Source organism: Camelus bactrianus, chromosome 21 (genome assembly GCF_048773025.1).
Source record: "Camelus bactrianus isolate YW-2024 breed Bactrian camel chromosome 21, ASM4877302v1, whole genome shotgun sequence".
NCBI classification, from domain to species: domain Eukaryota; kingdom Metazoa; phylum Chordata; class Mammalia; order Artiodactyla; family Camelidae; genus Camelus; species Camelus bactrianus.
The window spans coordinates 18060618-18080131 of NC_133559.1; the positions used below are offsets into that span (position 1 = coordinate 18060618).

Genomic DNA, 19514 nt, shown 5'->3' on the forward strand with positions numbered 1-19514 from the left:
CTGTTAGAATGACTATTATCAAAAAAATAAGAAATAACAAGTATTGGTGACGACATGGAGAAAAAGGAACCCTTGTACACTGTTGGTGGGAATGTAAACTGGTACAGCCACTATGGAAAACAGTATGGTGGTTCCTCAAAAAATTAAAGATAGAACTACCGTATGATCCAATAATCCCACTTCTAAGTATATATCCAAAGGAAAGAAAACCACTAGCTTGAAGAGAGATCTGTACTCCCATGTTCATTATAGCATTTTTACAAAATCCAAGATATGGAAACAACCTATCTATCTGTAAATGGATGAATGGATAAAGAAAATGTGGCCCATATATATATATAGTGGAGCATTATTCAGCCGTAAAAGAGAATAAAATCTTGTCATATATGACAACATGGAGGAATCTGGAGGGTATTATGTGAAGGGAAATAAGCTAGACAGAGAAAGACAAGTACTGCATGGTATCACTTATACATGGAATCCTAAAGAAAAAAAAGTCAAACGCATAGAAACATAAGAGTAGAATGGTAGTTGCCAGGGGCTGGCTGATTGGGGAAACAGGAAGAGGTTGGTAAAAGGGTACAAACTTTGTATAAGATGAACAAATTCTGAAGATCATCGATATAGCATGGTGACTATAGTCAATCATACTGTATTTTTGTATAATTGAAATTTGCTACGAATATATCTTCAGTATTCTCCTTGTTAAAAAGAAGTAACTATGTGAGGTGATGGATGTGTTAATTAACTTGATGGTGGGAATCCTTTTACAATGCACACATACATCAAATCAACATGTTGTACATTTCAAAGATATTTCTATTTTATTTTTCAATTATGCCTGAAAAAAGCTGAAAAATTTAAAACATTAAAAAAAAAAAAAACTAAGCCCATGTTTTTTGTGGATGTTTGAAGCTCCTGTATACATTCACAGTGCTTACCCCACCCATAGGTGCACTTGGTAACTCTGGTAGTATCCAGAGATGCTCCCAGTGAGTTATGTCTCCTGGAACAACCTTTGTGTCATTCCATCCTACGTTGAATCTAGGCTGGCCTGTGACTTGTGTGAACCAACAGAATACAGCAGAAGTGAGGCTGTGCCACTTCTGGGCTTAGCCTTAATAGGACTGGCAGCTTCTGCATCCTACCTCTTGAACACTTACTTTTGGGAGCCTCTGTTACCCTATAAGAAGTCTAGCAGACCTGTTGGAGACACCAAGTGAACAGACCATGTGGAAGAACCATGCAGTGAGACAAGAGTCTGAAACTACTTGCAGAAGCTACAGAGGACCAGCTGTCCTAACATTCACTTGATCCTCCTGATGATTCTGGCTACAGTCACTGTCTGACTGTAAACTCACTAGAGACCCCAAATAAAACCAGCCGTAAAACCACACAGCTGTGCCCAGTCAACCCACAGGATCATGGGAGATAAGAAATTTGTGGTTGTTTTAAGCACTGAGTTTTGGGGTGGTTTGTTCCACTAAAATAGATGGCCTCACCAGTGACAGTCTATCTTATGTGACTTAAAGGATGTCAGAAGGCTCCCCAGTTTCACAATGTCTTATAGAATCACTGGATGCCAGGTTCCCAGGGAACTGAGTGCTTGAAAGGGGAAGGGAGAGGTGGAATGGAGCCATAGAGAGAAGGGCACTGAAAGAGAATTTCACCTGTTTGTCAATTTGGCCAGGGGCCAGTTCTAGTAGGAACAGCAGCGTTTGGGCCAGTGGTTCCAATGCTCTATTTTACAAGTATTAGCTTTCCCTTAGGTGAGCCTATGTTTTCAATGTGTGATGCAGAACCAGCTAGAAAGAAGCCAAGGTTACATGTTCATCCATCCTGTGGTTATTTTAGTCTGTTCTATTAATGACCTCCAACCCTGAACATCAATATGTGCAATCAGTCCCAAGGGAGACCAGGTCAGATTCACAAGCCCAGCGGGGCTACTGAAAACATGCTTTTTTACCTTTTCACTAGTCGAAGTTCAGGAAAATCATTGTCATGTCAGTAAGAGAATATTTTAAGCACTTGTCATTTCATATAGGAAGATTGTTTTCCTCTCCACTGTCAAGAAGAACGAACCATTTAGAAATTTTGTTTGTTTGCTATCCTCTTACATTATAGTTCTTTTAAAGAAAAATGTAGGAATAAAAGTTATCCAAGTTTCTAAGTGGTCTAAAAAAGTAATATCTCTTTTATTAATGCACACAGGGTTTAAAAGGACTATAATGAAGAATTTTAAGTACATGAATATTACTTTATATAGCATTCTTAATCAGTGAAAGATAAGCCTTTTCTTGTTGGTTCTTGATATTTTCCCATCTATATTCAAATTAATGCAGAAATAATAGTCATGATGTCACTTAGTGGTTGTAAGGAGTTACATCATAAAGATTTCACATATAAAATTTTATTCTCTGATAGAAAAAAAGGAAATAGTGGGACATGTTTAACATTTAAAATAGCTATAAAATACATTGCCCCACTCTAAATGGTTTGATATTTTTGAGTTCCACCTGTCTTTTTGAATATTCAATTCTAGTAAATATCACAGCCAAAGAGTTCCACACGAAGTGCAATACTTTGAGTCCATGTTTTAGGAATGATGCGGATAAACCTGGAAATGATTGGTGGGTTGAAAAAGTTCTTCACATGTCCTTTGATATTACTATTTCCTTCGAAAATCTGAAAGCAAAATATGAGAAAATCTTTAATGATGGTATAATGGGTATACAAATCTTACACCTGAAACAAACACAATATTGTACATTAACTATACTTCAATAAAAAACCTTACAGGTAATTTTTTATCCTCTTAGTTGAAACTGTGGGCATCAGTGAACACATTGACACAAAAACGATCCTCAATCAATTATGAAATCACACTCCACACATAACTCTTTAGGGATATCACCTCACCAGTGATCTGAGTTGAAATAGGGAAAAATAAAGAAATCTGATATGGTGCTGTGAAGAAGCTGCAAAACCATCTCTGCCTTTAGCCCCTTTGTTGCTGTGTGACTATGAGCAAATTAGTTATAGTCTCTGATTCTTCATTTCCTCATTGACAAAAAGGTGATAATAAATTTTACCTTATGGAAGTTGCTGTAAAGATTTTTTAAATATGTAAACGTATGACAAGTGTTTAGTAAGTGCCAGATAATGGGCACCAATAAATGGTTAGCTATTACTAACATGTAAAATAAAATGCAACCATGCATTTTTTGTTTATCCTTTAGGTCATATACCCTATATCCTCAACTAACCCTGTATTTTAGGCCCATTTTTTTTAATCCCCAGCAAGTTCCCCAAGATTTACACACATCAGAAGCTAAATCACTATTTGTTTACAACAGTGATGCTTACCCTGATGTGAGGACATCCTGATGCAGTGAGAGATAAACCAAACCAAACAAACAAATGAAAAACCCAGGGGTTTAAAGAGAGAGGTTCAAATTCATTAACTGAGATAAGTGCTGAGCCCACAATGAGCATTCAGTAAATGTGCATACCCTTCATCCTTGTTGTCCCTCCTACTGATTTCAGCCCGATTCCCGTTCCTGGAATATTAGATTCACCTCCTTAGCTTTGCCACTGGTAATATTTTAAAACCACGTAACTAGGAATTTAGGAGTATAATGCAGGAAATTAGTCTCCTTATCAGTAAGGATGGCAATGGTCTTCTGCTTAATAACAGTATGACATGGAAAAGCATATGGCCATGGGGATTTGATAAGCCATGAATAACAAGTGTATCCAAGCTAATGCTAATATGGTAGAAGGTTTTCTAGACCCCTGTTACAGGCTGTATGTTTGTTTGCTTCCAAAATTCGTATGTTGAAACCCTAATCCCCAATGGGAAAATATTAGGAGATGAGGCCATTGGGAGATGATTAGGACTAGGATGAGGGTGGGGCCCTCATGGCATCTCTCTCTCTGTGTGCACCAAGGAAGGCCATATGAGGGCAAAAACCAGGAAGACTGCCCTCACCAAAAACCCAACCACGCTGGCACCTTGATCTAGGTATGATTGCAGCCTCCAGAACTATCAGAAATCAGTGTTTGTTGTCAACTAGTCTATGATCATTTGTTACACAGCCTAAGCTGACTGAGATAACCCTTTCACCATCTTTCTCAATCAGAGCTAATTAAGCTTCACACCATCCCCTGTTGTTTTGTTCTTATTATTTTATAGGTGGCTCAGCCAAAGCAGAAAGATAATGTGCAAGGTCCCTGTCCCAAGACCAGGTATCTACAGAGCTAGGACTTAGAAGACTTAAAAGAGTGATGCATGTTGTTGCACACTTATCAAATGCAAAGAGCTATTTGCAAATTTAAGATACTGTTCTCATCATAGCAATTTTCAAAATGTTTTCTTTTTGCCAAGATAGTACCCTGTACCTTGTCCACCATCGAAGAGGATTTCTCCCTGTAAGGTTTCCATTCCACTCCCTGGTCACTGTACTGGATGGTATAGCTCTTCACGAACATTTCAGAAGACAGAGACTTGCAACCCTGTGTTACAATGGCAGTTATCTTCTTGATTTTGAGCAGATCAATTTGTAACCACTGATTGTTGTTGTTTGCCTGTGAAAATGGTAAGAACAATGGATAAGACAGATGTTAAGATCTTTGCTTTTTTAAATCAAGATACTCAGAAATGCATTGAGCTCAAAGGATTTCTTTTCTGTCTCATTCCTGAGGATTCCCTTTCTCCTGGAAGCCTTCCCTGTTGCTTCCTATTCATTGTCAGCACATATATAAACTTCTAAAATATTTCACACATTGTACAATAATTATTTTTTTACTAGTGTTCCCTACTCTGAGGGCAGGGACTTAGTTTATTTCCAGGAACTTACCACAGTATATGGCACATAAGTGTTACTCAACAAATATTCATTGAATGAACAAATAAATGAAATTTATTTGAGAAAAAAAATTTAAATTGCTGACTTAGCTGTAAATACTTTTTCTTAATCAAGTCTGTTTAATACTATGATAATATTGCTGAAGAGTTACCTGGGAAAAATTAGATAGTATCCTCTCTCTATTTAACTTATTTTAGAAAAGTCCTAAATTCAAATAAGAGAAGTAGTCCAATGCCTTCCTTTCTGATATTTCAAACGAATGTAATATTTGAGAGACCTAATAAAGCTATACTCAGGGCTGGAGATGACATAGTAATTGTCCTGTCTCTGGTCTAACAAAATGCCTAATCACATATGATGGGCACTTGGAGAAAGAGGATCAGAAAGACTCACTGAGTTTTGAATAACCTGAGATGAATTTTCATCTTCAGGAGATTTATGATTCCTGTAGTCTCATTCAGTTCTATTTGAAATAATGAATATTGACATATTTTCTCATATATGCATGTCTGTATGTGTATATATGTACACACATATATATGTCACATGTTATTGTATTTTTAAAGCTAATTAATTGAATTAAATTATTGTATTAATTAGATAATTTTGGTTAATTTTGTAACACTCTTCAATGACATCTGGTGGTGTTTTAGTGTGTCTTCAAATCCAGGTTGTATTAGTGATACAAAATGCTATAGATAGCTAGAGGATTTTTGTAGGCATAAAATATTTTTGGAGGCATAAAAGAGGTAGAGACACCTCAGTCTACATGCATACCAGCATATGTCTGGCTTAGATTTTCAGTCTCTCTTAAATTCTATAAAAGACACTTCATAATAATTGAAAGTTAAGTGAAATAAATAGTTCTGACCAAAAATTCCAGATTTAAAATGACAACATTAAAAATTAAAATTAGTGTTTTATTGCTGGAGCCTTTATTATATCACAAAGACTAAGAGCAAATTATATATAGAGAAAAATTTTTAAAGGCTGTAAAAGGAAGGGTGGGGGTGACAAGGTTACAGTATGAGCAGATCTAAAGGGTCATCTGGGGAAGAAATGGTTGATATCCTCTGTTTAACTTTTTATTTTATTTTGAATTTTATTTACATTATAGAAATTAAATAAATATAATGTTCTACAACATTATTATTTTTATTACTTTCACTTTGGTGGATCTCAGTTTCCAGCTTTGCCAAATAGGAAAATGAGGTGTTTGGGTTGCTTCAGATGGTGGAAGGATCTGTTTATCTGTTTATTGGGAGAATGACATTCCTGACTATACCACCAGAGTAAGCTAAAGTTATTTAATCTCCTCTGTGTTTAGACTTAAAAGGAAAATCTAGACCAGATGCTTTGTAAAACCCCTTGCCTTTCTAACATTCTGTGATTCTACAATAGTCCAGAAATGAGTTTCAAGGCACAGACATCAGTTCCCAAGACTATCTGTATGGGGCCCAAACTCTTCTGTTTACTCCACTTGCACTACAATTTCCTTTTCCTTTCTGGTGGCTGAATTTAAGATTAGGCCATGGAGTTCTATAGAGAGTCCAGGGAATTAAGAGTGTAGGTTTCTCAGGGAAGGGAGTTCGGAGGGTAGAAAATAGGGGACTTGGATTAAGTTGATTGACCGATTTGTTCTGATTTCTGATGCCATTCTGATTTTTCAGGTCAGTTGAAGAATAAAATAAAAATGAGTCAATTATTAATAGTTACCCTAGAACTGAGTCACCCAAATAACTCAATGGGCTAATAGCAGAGACGATGTAACTCTCTGTGAGATGGTATTAAACTTAGATCACAGATTTAGAAACCTAGTTTTGTAGGATTTTATCATGCTGATGGTTGTCTAAAGGAATGTCACAAAGTTTTCAAAAAATGTGAGCAAAAAATTTTAAATGACACTTTTCAGAAAATGAAAAATACTGCTAAATTATGAGGGAGAGGACACAAAAAAAGAAGATGTTATAAATCTAAATCACTAATCGCTAATTGCTAAGTGTAAGTTGTCTCAATCAGGAATTGGCAGACTACAGCCCAAGGCCAAATCTGGCTCATTGCCTGTTTTTGTAAATAAAGTTTTTTTTTTGGAACACAGCAATTCTCATTCATTTACATATTGTTGAGGGCTGCTTTCCTGCTACAGTGGCAGAGTTGAGTTATGACAGAGAATGTGTGACTCACAAAGCCTAAAGTATTTATTATCTGGCCCTTTGCAGAAAAAAATTTTTCCACCCATAGTTTATATCAAAACTAGACCAAAAACCACAGAGATAATAAATAACTGCTCTCAGAGTCCAAGTTTGAGCTAAAGCTATCAAGTCAACACACATCCTAGTTCTCAGACCTAGGATCATTATCTGCAGAAGTAGGAGCTGATCCTCAGGCCCCTCGTGTTCTCTGTCATGAGAGCCTATGTTTTCTTCTGAAAGGCTGAGAGAATTCCTTTCACAGGGGATATTTTACCTTGGCTTGCCAGGCATTCACACGACCCTGGGCATTAAGACGGGCACGGAAGGGTTCCCAGTAATCTCCCCACCAAGATTTTCTAAAGGAGGAAGCTGTGATTTGGTGGTTTTCTATCTTTCCACTTTCCATACCCAGCGGTGTGGAGCATCCTGTCAAGAGAAAAATAATGTGATTAATTTCATACCACCGACATTCCCTGCATGGCATTTTGTACTTCAGAGAAGACAAGAAATAATAATACTGTGAAGTAACAACAAAAACAACCATCACAGCAATGAACACTTATTGTCCAAGTGCTAAACCCTGTTTTCAGGCTTTACGTGTATTACTTAATGCTCTTAAATATCTCCACTTTACAAATGAGAAAACAAAAGCACAGCAAGAAAAAGTAACTTGACTCAAGTAACACTGCTAGAAGAATCAGAAACTAGATTTAAACCCAGGAAATCTGACATCAAATACCATGTTCTAAACATCTAAACTCATTTCCCTCCTTCGCAAGTCATGGAACCTTTAGTCTTTGCTTTGAGGTACACAGTACTCCTCAGCTATCTGTACGTAAAAACATACTCTGTTTCTTCTCACAAAAGCTACAAAGAAGAAGTTATAGTGAAGCTTGACAGTCACATTTTGTTTTCAGCCCTCCGAGGGTGATTCATGTTATACACCCATTAGAATTTTGCTAAGGCATGAATTTGAATGTCACAGGCAGCAAGGCTGATCTGTGAGTGTAAGAAACATACCTCGTGAGTGAGCCCAGCTGCCTACCCATCATCCTGATCTCTGTGACACTTTTTTCTTGCTAGTAAAATCATGCAGACATTTTCTTGAAGTGATACCTTACTTTCTCCGTGAAAAACAGTCTTAAAAAGAAGAACGCCTGTTGCTAATACTAATTATATAAATATCAAGAAATTGAAGATATTTTTAAAAGTAATGCTTCTTGTATAGAAAATAGAGATTTTAAATAGACTCATATTGTTGAATATCACATTTTAGGGTGGTGTGACTATGATCTGAACAAACTACCATTTATATCATATACCATATGGAAAGAAAAAAGCAATGATTCATGGAGGTGTTTCAGGGAGTTTTCCTGCCTGTGCAAAATTTGCATTTTATGTGGGAGACGTTACATAGCATCGCTATCTGGGTATTGGCAAAATGCCCATTTCCATATCCCTCATAAACATCAAGAATTTACTGTACTGTTATCTACTCTGATAAGAAACTGATTCTAAGGTTCTAAGAAACTGATTCTAAAATGCCCATTTCCATATCCCTCATAAACATCAAGAATTTACTGTACTGTTATCTACTCTGATAAGAAACTGATTCTAAGGTTCAACTCTGAGAGAAGGCATGCCACAGCAAGTTCAGGTGTGCCTATGAATTGCTCTCTCTCCCAACTCAGCCCTTGAGCAGTTAATTGGTGCCTGGATCAGCCAAGCCCTGGGTCGATTGCTTCATTCTTTTACCCAAGACTGCTAGACAGATATTATTTTCTATATGTGCTTTGAAGTGAAAAATTTTGGAAAGTGCCACTTTAAGAGTCAGAGAAGGAGAATAGTTGATAAGACTCTTAAGAATTTATATATAGAAGAATTTTATTATGACCATTTATGGTTACCTAGATTTATTTCTACCACAGGTCACATTACATCCCCTGAAAAATAGAAGCTTACATTTAAAAGGCTTGGGTGCCTACACAGAGTGTGAAGCAGAATACAGAGTGCAAGCAAGGCTACAGGAAGTTGGGAAGCAGATTTCTATTTCAAAAACATTTATTAAACACCTAACATACACTAGTAATGTTATTAGATACTTTTTTTATGTTTAAGTCTGAGTGACCTGGCTGGGAGACTTTGGAAGAGTCAGACCTAGTTTGAATCTCAGTTCTTACTGCAGATAGGCTGATGGAGGCCATTCTAAGCTAGGGCCCTTCCTTGGAGGGTCAGGGCAGTGTCCATATCATTCAGGCTCTGTTCAGAGATATGATGCCTGTCCTCTGGCTGGTAGAACCAGTCTCAGTCTAGATTATGATGAGAGTTTACCTGAGTGGAACCTCTGTTCCACAAAGGTTTTTCTAGGAGCCTAAGAGACAGAAGAGAACTAAAAATTCTACACGTCCTCCCATACCTCCCAAACCTTGGTTTTCTGAGTGGCAGGGAGAAAATAAGGCATCTGTGTTCCTTACCGTTAACCTCACAACCTTGCAGCTCCAGTCGAAGGGCAGGTCTGTTATAGGATCTAGTTGGAGAGATTCTGATATATCTAGCCACAATAGGTGGGTCAAATGGATTCTCTTTTATTGTAGAGGCATCTGAATTGCCATCAAAATACTAGAGGAAAAGAGGAAAGTTTAATTATATAACAATTGTCTAAAGTGATTTTATAGTAAAATTTGACCTGATTTAATATTGTAATATTAAGTTTTCATGTGGCCTGAACCAAATCAATTTGGTCTTGAAAGATAATTGGGATACTCTCACTTCAGGAAGGTGGTATAGAGGTCCTTTGCCCTATTCCTCCTGCTAAGTACAACTAAAAACATAGGAAGACTCTGTAAGATGGAGAGGAGAAGGCAGACTGGCTAAGGTTCTCAGGACCCAAGGAACAACGTGTTGGTGAGCTCCCTGGGTTTTCTTTTTACCTCTTATATCCCAGACTTACAAGAAAAGAAGCCAGGGACCAAGAAACACTAATACATGCAGACAAAAAAAAAAAAAAAAGAAAGAAAAAGCCTGCTTTCTCTAGCCTCAGAACTAGGAAAGGGAAGCCTAGCAAGACAAAATGTTTAGATAACAGTTGTTATACTTCAAGCCAAACCCCATAGAAAACACTGTGGTCTCCTCTTCCACCCACAGCAGCATAGGCCAAATGGGAGACTAGATGTCCATGCTCATGAGACTGTAAAGAGGGACCCCAACCTCCTCACTCAGGTTGTGTCAGAGAAAGCCAAAGAGAAACTCAGGATTTTCATCCCTTCCAGCTCCTAATAAGACTCCTGCTCCTGCAGTGTCAGTGGAGACCACCCCATCCCCACCCAGCAGCAAAGAGGAGCGGTCCCAGCTGAGGTGTCAATAGAGAAGGCCAAGTGGGGAATGGATTTTGACCTCCACCTGGCAGTAAAGAGGCTGTGCCCCATCCCCTTTCCCTGCCAGAACAGTGTCAGAAAGAGCCAGCTAAAACAAAAGATAAGAGCAGACATCATCAGGAAGATTGAAAACAGAAAAGCAATAGATAATAGCAGTGAAACAAAGGGCCAGATCTTTTAAAAGATTTTTTAAAATTGGCAAATGTCTAGCAAGACTGACAAAGCAAAAAGAGAAGAGATGCAAATTACCAATATCTTTAATGAAATAAGCAATATCACTACAGACTCTGCCGACATCGAAAAGATAATAAGGGAGTGTTATAAAACTACCCTGTACACATAAATTTAACAACGTAGAGGAAATGAAAACACAGACTATCCCAATTCACCCAATATGAAACAGATCATTTGAATTAGCCTGTAACTATTAAAGAAATTGAATTTGTAATTTAAATTTAAAATTCCCAGAAAAGAAAGGTCCACATGATTTTGCTGGTGAATTAGACCGAATGTTTAAAGAATTAACACTAATACTAGATAACCTTTTCCAGAAAATAGAAGTGCACACTCCCAATTTGTTTTATGAAGCTAGTATTACTCTAATATTAAAACAAAAAAGACAGTATAAAAAATAAAACTACATGCAAATATCCCTCATGAACATAGATGCAAAAATCTTTAAGTTCTAGACCTTAATTGTAATTAGTATACTCTATCCCATACTGATTGGCAAGAACTGTAATTTATAATTTTCATGACCTGTTCTAACATATAGTACAAATAATTTATTCTTAGAAATAGCCAAATAATAATACAGAAAATAGTAAAAATTATTTACAGGAAAAATGAAACTGATTCAAAGTTTTCAGTGTAATAATGGTGGACTGACTCCTTGCATTCAGGTAGCTTTCTTTGAGAGGGTGGCAAAGGAGGAGGGGAAGAGTTAGGCTGGTACCATGGGGTCATTGGCAATAACCCTGGATAAGCCCCTGGAAGATCCAGCAGGGAAATGTCATTCCTCAGCAGCGAAAAACAAATCTGTGAATCACACTGCCTCAGAGCATTACTGATATTAATACTACTATTTAACTTCAGTTACACTGAAATAAAGAACAGAATAAAATGTAAAGGTTAGTAAAACCCAAACTCTTGGTGGCCAATTTTTGGCATGAACTCCTTAAAGCACAAGCTCAGATATTCTACTCTGCTCTGTACCATTGGCCAATCTAAGTCTAGGTATTAATTTTGATGATGAAGAAGTTTCTTTCAGGTCTTACGGAGTTTTAAAAATTCAGAAGTCAGGCTTATCCCTTTAATTTGTAATATACAGACACATCATTTTACCACTTTCCTCCCTAAGGCACTAAGAAAGCCATTCATATTTATAACACCCAGAACGATTTAAAAAAAAAAAAAAGACATAATCATATGTAGAAAACAAACTATGGTTACTGAAGGGAAAAGAGGTTGAGGGGGGATAAATTAGAAGTTTGGGATTAGCAGATACACAATACTATATAGAAAATAGATAAACAACAAGGACCTACTGTATAGCATAGGGAAGTATATTCAATATCTTGTAATAACCTATAATGGAAAAGGATCTGAAAAAGAATATATATATATGTATGTATAACTGAATCACTTTGCTATACGCCTGAAATAACACAACATTGTAAATCAACTAAACATCAATGAAAAAGAAAAAAAAGAAACACATACAAAAAAACATAGTCATAGTAACCCTAGCTCAGGAAGAAACAATAGAGCACACAGACCATCACGTTACTTGTGCTGTTCCCTTTGAAGATCCGCCAGTTTGTCTGGTCAGAGCTGTAAGCAACACAGAACTCGGTGGTGTAGTAGGACTTCAGGTAGTGTTTGGCACCTTGGGTCTGAATGCCTGTAAATAGGACTTCCCTTTGCATGTCCACCTGCAACATAGCAAAGGTATTAAACAACCATCATTGTCAACAAGTCACACACTGTTTTACGGTCATTGTACAACTAACTTTCTTTAGAACAAAGAACTAACACCCAACAAAATAATAAGATGGCTAGGTGCAATCCATATTTGAGCACGGAGTATAGAGACTTGGGTCCAGACTCAACCGCTGACTAATTGTATGTGAAATTGGGAAGTTAGTTGATCCCTCTGTGCCTTAGTTTTTTCATCTGTAAAATGGGATATTACTAGAACTAACCTCATAGGGTTCATTTTGAGTATGTGAAGTATTTAGAATGGTGCCCAGCACCTAGTAATCACTATTTCGCCAACACCATTGCAAGAGTAACAAGAAGAAATTATTAAATCACCGTCATCTTTATTATTACAACAGCAGTAAGTATTATCAGGTTAATAAGACATACCTGGATCCAAGGTTTAAAGGCAGTTTCCTTTGAAGGTTTTTCTGTGATCCAAGCATTATATGACCCACCATTGTTCAATCTCGCTAATTTGGGTTCCCAATAATCTAAATCGAAAGGAAGAAAAAAATTTATTCTGAATTAAAAAAAAATACAAGTAGCAATTTCTCAAGAGAGTTTCTTCCCAGTGGAAAACCAGATTCCTAGAGGAACTTCTGCTGCAGTTAGGAGACCAGGCAGTTGACACAGGCTTCAGCTACTAAGTCAGTCCCTGATGATGAAATCCTGGTTTCAGGTCTGTTGTTGGTCAGCTGTTAATACCATCTACCCTCTTCTTTGCATACAGGGCATATTTATTTTTTCTCAGTTATATTCATGTGGTTTCTGCTGAGTGTGCCTGCCTAGCAGGAAGATGTGGGAGGGATTTACGGGAGCCTCATGCTCCCTTACAATTGACCTCTTGATCTTGGGACGAGTTTGAGGCAAAGGGAGAAAATTTAGGAGGAGATCCTGACTCACACTGGGTGATCAGCAACGTTTCTTGAGTAGATGAATGGCTGACACAGCAAAGGGCCCTATTAATGGGGACTGCAATACCTGCCTGATAAGACCCTTTGAGTCCTGATAGAATGTTACATGGTTTAGTTCCACTGGCATCTTACATTCTACAAAACAACAGAATAATGAATAATTATTACCTATAATAAAGTAAAAACCCCGTGGCTAGAGATTATACCTCTAATGGGTCAGTAATGAAATATTTTCTAATTTCCTTGTTTTTGTTTTTGCTAAGAACAGTAGCCATTTCTGTAGCTCATAATTCTACAATTTGGCTATTTGGGCTGGGTCTGCTGGGTGGTCTTCTGGTCTAAGGCAGACTTGGTTGATCGTGACTGAAGCTTACTCAATAATCTGCATTCATTAACCTATTCAGCAGAAGTCTGGGATGCCTTGTTTCTTTTCCATGTGACTTCTTATCCTCTGGCCAACTAGCTTGGGCTTGTTCATATGGTACCCAGGGTTCCAATGCACAAATGCTATTCATGCCTCTGGGGGAGTCACATTTGTGACAGTTCCATTGGCCAACCCAGATTCAAGGGGCAGGAAAACAGATTCTGTTGGAGGAAACTGTAACATCACCAGACTAGCACCCCAGACAAAGCTGCCTTACTATGTTGTGGTACAGAAAAGCCAGGAGAGGAGCAATGACTCATACATTCAATAGGCAGAGTTGTCATGTGTGGTTTTGCAGGCTGTATACTGCACAATTGCAGGAGGTGCCTTTCACAGGCTACTTACCCAAAGACTCAGAAGCCTTGATCTGTGAATCAGCTATGAGACCAGTGCTTAGTCCCATTGGCATCTTACATTCTACAAAAAAATAGAACGATGAATAATTTTTTTCCTCTAAAGTACATCTAACAAAGTAAAATCTCCATGGCTATAGATTATACCTCTGGTGGGTCAGTACATATTTTCACCTATCTGCGTGGCACTGACTTAAATATGTCTGATCATAAAATGATAAAGGCACCAGCAAGACCGGTACTTTAATAGAAATTAAAATTAGTGACACTTTAGAGGAAAACAACTGAAATCCTGGAACACAGTTAGTTTTTAAACTGATTTCCGTCTGTTTGTATCTTAAAATAAGTCATTTTACAACATTAAGTACTAGCCCTCATAAGAATATGTTCTCAAAAGTTTACCCAAAAGTTACAGTGTTATTTACATCCTGATCACAGAAGGGAATACCAGCCACTGAGCTATCTGGATTTTGACACAGGGCTTGGTACTCAACAGGTGCTTAATAAATGCTGACTGGCTGGCTGACTGAATGGGTGGATGGACAGACAGATGGGTAGATGGATACTGTTTCTTGAATACTGAATTGTCAAGTTCAGTGACTATCTCGGTCCTACTTGAATTCCTGGTATCTTTCTCCTTTTCTACTCTAGGTGTGTGGAGAATTTCTTACATGCACTTTCCCATGAACCACAAATCATTAAGAAAGATGCTTTATGTTGATTCCCCAACTGAGAGGAATGCCTTTGGTTTGAACCATTTGGTTTAAGTTTCCTAGCTGACTGATGTTTTCAGTGTAGTCAGAGCATAAGTGAGAATTAAAGCAATTACTACTGCAGATTATGCCTCTGTCATGTCAGAGTTCTCGGAGTTGAATATTTCCAACCTAAAAGCTGGTAATATTCTAGTAACAGGCACTCTCCTGCTAAAAACATCATGTGGCTCTTGGATGATACCTCTGTCTATGATGTGAAATGGTGTTTTCATCCCTGCTCTCTGGTTTTCTCCAACCTCTGTGTCTAGGAGCCACCAGCCAGGTTTTGATGCCTTCATTTCAAGAGTTTTAAATGAGCCTAAAATAGAGAGTGAAGGAGAAAATTACATACCCAAAGATTAACAGGTTAATATTAGTTGACAGTTATCAAAGAATCCTAAAAATCCCTGCACGGCAAGTGGCTTAGCAATATAATCTAAGAGTTATCCGTTTCTCTTTAAGCAGGACTACAGGTATTCCAAAGAGATCAAAACAAAACAAGGACAACAACATACACACACTTACTAAAAATAAATGGCCCCAGAATTTAAAAAAATCTCTAACACCCCTTACCAGAAAGAAGCTTTCATTTATCTAAATAGAATGTTAGAAGTTAACCCGTATATAATATGGCTTCATAGTTCTAAATATCAAAGCAACCTTGGATGATACATCGCTGGGCCTCAAAAATTTTGTACGTATCCTTTCTCTCCATTTCAATAGTTTTTATTTTTTATATGAGAAAATTAAAATAAAACAACCTTTCCCCATGTTTCAATTTTTCTATACAGTTTGTGTTTTGAATAGAGATGTACAAAAATTGTTTTAGAAAAATCACTGAAAGAATGAGATTTCTAAAACCTCTGATTATCCATTCTAGTATTTAATGTTACCTATGACCAGTTAATACTTAAATTCTGCTGACTATAATTTGTGACCATTTCCTAGATTGTGAGTAAAAGTTCATAGCCAAGGGTCATCCTCCTCAAACACACTAAAAAAGATCCCCCAGCCTTCTAGTCTCTAATGCAGATATTTAGGTGTGAAGCTTTAGATGGGCCCGCCAATCCCACCTTCTCACAGGCTCATGGAAAGGATGACAGATCTGGTAACACTTGGTGAAGAGTAAGGAGTGAGTCTGACTAAACCCCTCTGCCCCTGATTTTAATAGAATGGATCTTCATAACTTTATTAATGAATCACTGGCATGTTTCAAACAAACAAGAACCCTCTTTCCCCCTATTCTTAACCAAATCAGGCCCATTTGGACTTCTGTGCCTACATGTGAGGCTGGTTCTCACAGCAGCTTCCCCACCTAAAGGCCTGTCAAGGGATTGACTAGCCTTGACTAGCTTCTCAGACAGCACTGGTGGAAGGTAGGCTGCTTGTTAAAAATGTAGACCCCTGGGCCCCTGCTCAAGTTCTGCCAGATCGAAGTCTCTCCTTAGCATCCGTATTTTAACCAGCTTTGTAGGTTTTTATCATGCCCACTATAGTTAGAGAACCAGTGGCATCTAGCCTTCCCACCCTGACTCACACACCTGCAATACATACCTACACACAACTTATTGGCACATAAAAATCCTTGATGACTGCAGTTTGTTTAAACCTTATCATTAATTTGCACATGAAAAGCTCTAAATACCTTTGTTATTCTTTAGCTTCTCTAATCATTACAAAAAAAAATGATTCCCCCCTTCAAACAGCCTCATGAGTCAGTTTAAGATTCCTGTAGTCAGTTGCCCAATGTTATCAGGGTGATAGAATGAGGAGCAGAATTCAAGAATCCTGAAACCCTGGTAAGTTTCTGATCTCCTCCTGACAGAAAGCTTTAGCTGCCTGAGCCTCGTGGGATCCTTCTGTAATCTGTTTAAGACTCAGCCTGCATGACACGTAATGGCTTGGAGGAAGCCCGCATTAAACATAGCAACTCCACAGAACCGAGCTGAGCCACACATTTAGCCTGTGTGATGCTGCATACAGTGTAGACATTAGCTGACTCTTGCATACTCTGCATGCAGTTTAGGAGCATGGCTTTGCCCAGGATCTATGTCAGAACCCATGCTTTGACCTCTTAGGAAGTACATGCACAACGAGGGAAGGAGGGAAAGTTACAGGTGCTAAGACTGTCTGCTTTCGCCGTTTTTAAAACAGGAACCTCTTTTCATTGTCCAAATCTTTACCAGGCAGAAGGGGCCAGACCCCTAACTGATGCTGTTGAGTGCCATTTTCCAGCAAGGTCTGGCCATGAAAGTGAACCACATGAATGTCTTGGGGGCCGCCTACGTTCAGCAGGTGCAGCCTCACCCACTCTTGCTCGTACATTCTCAGGCCCGGCAAGTTGTTGATCATCCCATTAATGGCTGAAAGGACAGAGAGTTGCAATCAATTGAAAGTCTACCAGGAGAGAGGCTGGTGAGGAAATATGAGGCCTCCCACTCACCACCCATCTTCTTCATTACTCTGTGTGCTCAGGCCCACCCACACACAGCAAGGGGCCCCTATATGGCATAGTATCAGTGAGAGGCTGAAACAGAGCCTACAGCAGAAATGTGGGTGAGTTTATCTCTCCCCCGATTTACACCTCTGCTCTGTGTTTTATCCATTTTTCTTTACATTTATAGTGTGAATCTTCCTGTGCTATAAAAGGGTAGAGACTCCTATGGGCAGATAAAAGCACTCCAGTCATTAGAGGAAGAGGGTAAGTAAGGGGATATGCAGCATGTGCTCCTAAACTCAGAGATAGTTCCAGGCAAAATTAGGAAGTCTGACTTTATCTTTGCTGTCCCCACCCAGCTTAGAGGTCCATGTTTATTCTCTCATTCATCTGAGCTCCTCTACCCCCTTCCCAGCTTGGACGTCAAGGGTTCTCAGACTTTAACCACTATCCCCTTACTGAAATGTGTCTTTTTAAGCACCTTGATAAACTTGATCACCTTAAATAATAATACAAAATTTGCATAATAAAGCTTAGTGCTACCATGCACTTAACTGAGACTGAAGTTTTGTGGTGGTGGTTGTTTATCCTTCCAAAGTCAAAGGAACTGCTGTGGAATTTCAGGAACCAAGCAAGTGAATTTTTGGAGGGAGAAGAGTTGAGATCATTTTGGCACCCTTAAAATTGTATCAGGTATGAGAGCACCTATCTACATAATCATAACATCAGCCTCACCCCCTCATCTTAATTTCTGTGTAAGAAACAGATCTCCTAGGAGTGAAAGGCATCTTCAGCTGTATTAGGTCAGCATTGCTAAACCATTACATCAGGATACCGAAGTGAAGACTCTCAGTGTAGTAGTAGTAGGTGCTCAGTAAACATTTGATAAATTGAGTTGAGTGATAGTATTCATTCATTTGTTTGCTAATCCAACGTGTATTTACCTAGCGCATACTGCAGAGGCCAGGCACAGCTGGCCTGCTTCAAGTACCCTGGTAAGAACTACACTGGAAGATTACCAAATTATAGAGATTTAGACTACAATACATTTAAAACTCAGACCATACTAGATGCATTTTCCTCTTGCGTTGAGGAATTGGGAAGCAGGGCCTCGAGGGTACTCAGCCGGTGCAGGGCATAGCCAAGAGGGAGGCCCGTGGCCCGTCTGATTCTACAGTCTGTGCTCTCCCACTAGGTTGAGAGGTTTTCAGAGGCTGTGCTTCCTGCTCTGAGACCAGGCACCCTCCCTGGGCTGAAAGCCTAGAGGTGATAGGAGAAGAGAAAGCCCTGCTCGGAGTCCGTGGATCAGCTGTCAATCAACTATTCCAGATAGCTTAATAGAAATTTTAAATTCTATTAATTATTATCTATATTAATTATAATTAGTTATATTAATTAATTATCTATTAATTATTATCTGTGATCAGCAGAGTCCAGAGAGCAGGGTTTTGGAGCAGATTATAAATCACATCATTTGCCTTCCTCTACGCCAAAGTTCTTTGACAGGTGAAGTCGGATTGTATTCCAATCAAGTGAAAAGGGGTAGCCTGAGTGTGTAACAGGGGTGGGAGAGGAAGAACAGACCAGCTTAGCCTCAGTGACTGGCTGGGGAGGCTGCAGCAGTGACTGGATATTGTATATAATGTCTTTTTTTTTTTTTTAAATTCCTTAAGCAATGGCAACTTTCTCTATTCCTGTTATAGTGAATGACCCTTACTCAAAGCACAGGTCCCTCCTGATCAGAAATCTCACAGCAGTCACCACCTCCATTCATCAAACTCCAAAAGCAGAGCTTACTCGTCTTCATTTTTTTTTTCTGATCCCTAAGTCATTCATTGCTGTTCATTAGATTCTAAATTCTGCATTTTTCTAAAACTGTAATTCCATTGCCTATTTATGGACAAAATTCCTGAGTGGATTTCAGAGTAGATGTGCTTTTCCTGTGTTTCCCACCCAAACCATGTCTTGGCACGCTCCTCCCGTTACCTGGTTACCCCATTTCCTACACTATTTTATTCTTGTAGGCTTTGGGTGCCATCTGGGAACTGCTGAGGGCTGTTACAATCATTCTTAGTTTAGAAAGTACAAGATCACTTCGTCTATGTAAGTACTTGATCCTTTAGAGATCAAGAGAGAGCTTTGTTAACGGTTTAGACTGTGAATAGTGCTAGTTCTTTTTCAATTTATGTTCCCAGCGGACACACACTGGCTTTTTAG

At 38.5% G+C, this 19514-nt stretch overlaps 1 protein-coding gene across 1 annotated transcript in view; it reads right to left on the reverse strand.

The window, feature by feature from the left end:
* Positions 1-2390: 2390 nt before the first annotated feature.
* F5 (coagulation factor V) overlaps positions 2391-19514 on the reverse strand; it is a 63383-nt gene continuing 46259 nt past the window's right edge. The window contains exons 17-25 of the mRNA XM_010953837.3: positions 17044-17223; positions 15063-15179; positions 14101-14172; positions 12805-12908; positions 12213-12368; positions 9535-9679; positions 7335-7486; positions 4402-4587; positions 2391-2685 (exon numbers count right to left, since the gene is read on the reverse strand). Coding sequence (XP_010952139.3) covers positions 2539-2685; positions 4402-4587; positions 7335-7486; positions 9535-9679; positions 12213-12368; positions 12805-12908; positions 14101-14172; positions 15063-15179; positions 17044-17223 — 1259 coding nt within the window. The 3' untranslated portion in view covers positions 2391-2538. The remainder of the gene's footprint in view (positions 2686-4401; positions 4588-7334; positions 7487-9534; positions 9680-12212; positions 12369-12804; positions 12909-14100; positions 14173-15062; positions 15180-17043; positions 17224-19514) is intronic.